The 1,413-nt window shown below is 51.6% G+C and overlaps 1 protein-coding gene across 1 annotated transcript; it reads right to left on the bottom strand.

Annotated features, from left to right (window-relative positions):
* Window positions 1-327: 327 nt before the first annotated feature.
* LOC119727270 (extensin-like) lies at window positions 328-1,038 on the bottom strand. Its single transcript, XM_038199127.1, has 2 exons — window positions 735-1,038; window positions 328-347 (listed from the first exon to the last, which is right to left on the bottom strand). The coding sequence occupies exons 1-2, from the start codon at window positions 1,036-1,038 to the stop codon at window positions 328-330; spliced, it is 324 nt and encodes a 107-aa protein (XP_038055055.1).
* Window positions 1,039-1,413: the final 375 nt, after the last annotated feature.

Raw genomic sequence — 1,413 nt, 5'->3', positions numbered from 1 at the left:
CACACCACGTTTTGTTTGCAATACATTTCCAGCTTTCCCGTCCGGGTGTCAGCATGGAGGAATAAGAATCCTCCGTAGCCATGCAGTTTGTCCGAAGGGTACCGTGCGAAAACACGAGATCGGATTTCAGCCAAATTAACGGATAGAGCGCTGATCATGCACTGTACATTTTGTACGGCGAGTTTTCTTTTATCAAGAGATTTGTTGAAATTGGACAAGAAATAATAGAGATATAATTTGTTAATGATTTATAGGGAAGACTGTTTTGGACCATTTGTCAATAAGTGTAACTCTTTAGTTGATAGTTCGTGTAGTGTTTATTAGTCATCAACCAATGACAACAGCGGCTGCAAAGTAAAGGAAAAGATTACATTATGAATCATAGTTCTATATGCCCCCCAAGTCTTTGGGAATAACAAAGGCTAACAATTCTAGGAAGAAAAGATTCCAAATGTAACAGACATAACTAAGTAACCTAAAGAAATGCACAGATTGCAAAGGCATGAACATGAACAATAAGCAAAGATCGAAACAAGAATAAGCATAGGTTATAGGAAGTAAACTGTAGCTGTAACTTTGGCTATATATAAAAAAAAGTTCAGAGTATATGGGTGTCCTATAGTTCATCCCGAAGCCTGGCAGGCGGTCGTGACAAGCGAGTGGATCGGTGAGTGGCAGTCGAGGAGCGGTCCAGGGGTGGCAGATCCACGGTCGGGCCAGGTGTTCCTTCAGACCAGGAGTATTGTGTGGCAGGAGGCCGCGGAGTGCACGGGGAACGGAGCCTGGGTGGGACCGGCTATTGGGTGGACGCGTGGTGGCCACGGTGGGTGTCACAGGTGAGGCGGGAGTCGGTTCCAAGCCATCCGGGGTTGGAGGATGGTTGGTGCGGGTTGGCTGGGAGACGGCTGGAAGCATCGCAGGTGGTGTGGCTGAGGCGTCCTGCGGTAACCGGTTGTTGGCCTGCACCAGAGGGGTTGCTTTCGGGTGCTGGCTAGCTGCATGCGACCCCGGCAACGAAGGTGTTGGGCCGGGTGCCATCAGGAGGGGCGCACGTGGAACGACAGGCAAGTACTTCCGCAAGAATCGCTTGTTGCGTAGGGTGAGTCGACCAGATCCATCAACCCTCACGACATACTGGTCGAATTGCCTAACCTCCACCACAACCCCGGTCTTGTCCAACTTGGTCGGGTGCGGTCCGGTCTGGTTTTGGATACGCACGCAGTCGCTGACAATCAGTGGCGTGAGGGGACGGGTGTGCTCTGAGACACGCTCTGCAGCGCGCATGTGCCGGTTGCGCAGTGCCTCCTCGCGGGATGTGAGTGTCTCCCGCCATGTGCTGTGTGGGTGGTACTTCCCAGGGTGGATGGGTATGAAGTCACGGATGGGACGCACATAGCAGGGGAGAGGTGTGTG

The sequence above is a fragment of the Patiria miniata genome, unplaced genomic scaffold, assembly GCF_015706575.1.
Source record: "Patiria miniata isolate m_02_andy unplaced genomic scaffold, ASM1570657v1 HiC_scaffold_20, whole genome shotgun sequence".
NCBI classification, from domain to species: domain Eukaryota; kingdom Metazoa; phylum Echinodermata; class Asteroidea; order Valvatida; family Asterinidae; genus Patiria; species Patiria miniata.
The sequence above is the reverse complement of the archived record's forward strand: the minus strand, read 5'-3'. Positions and strand labels throughout refer to the sequence as shown.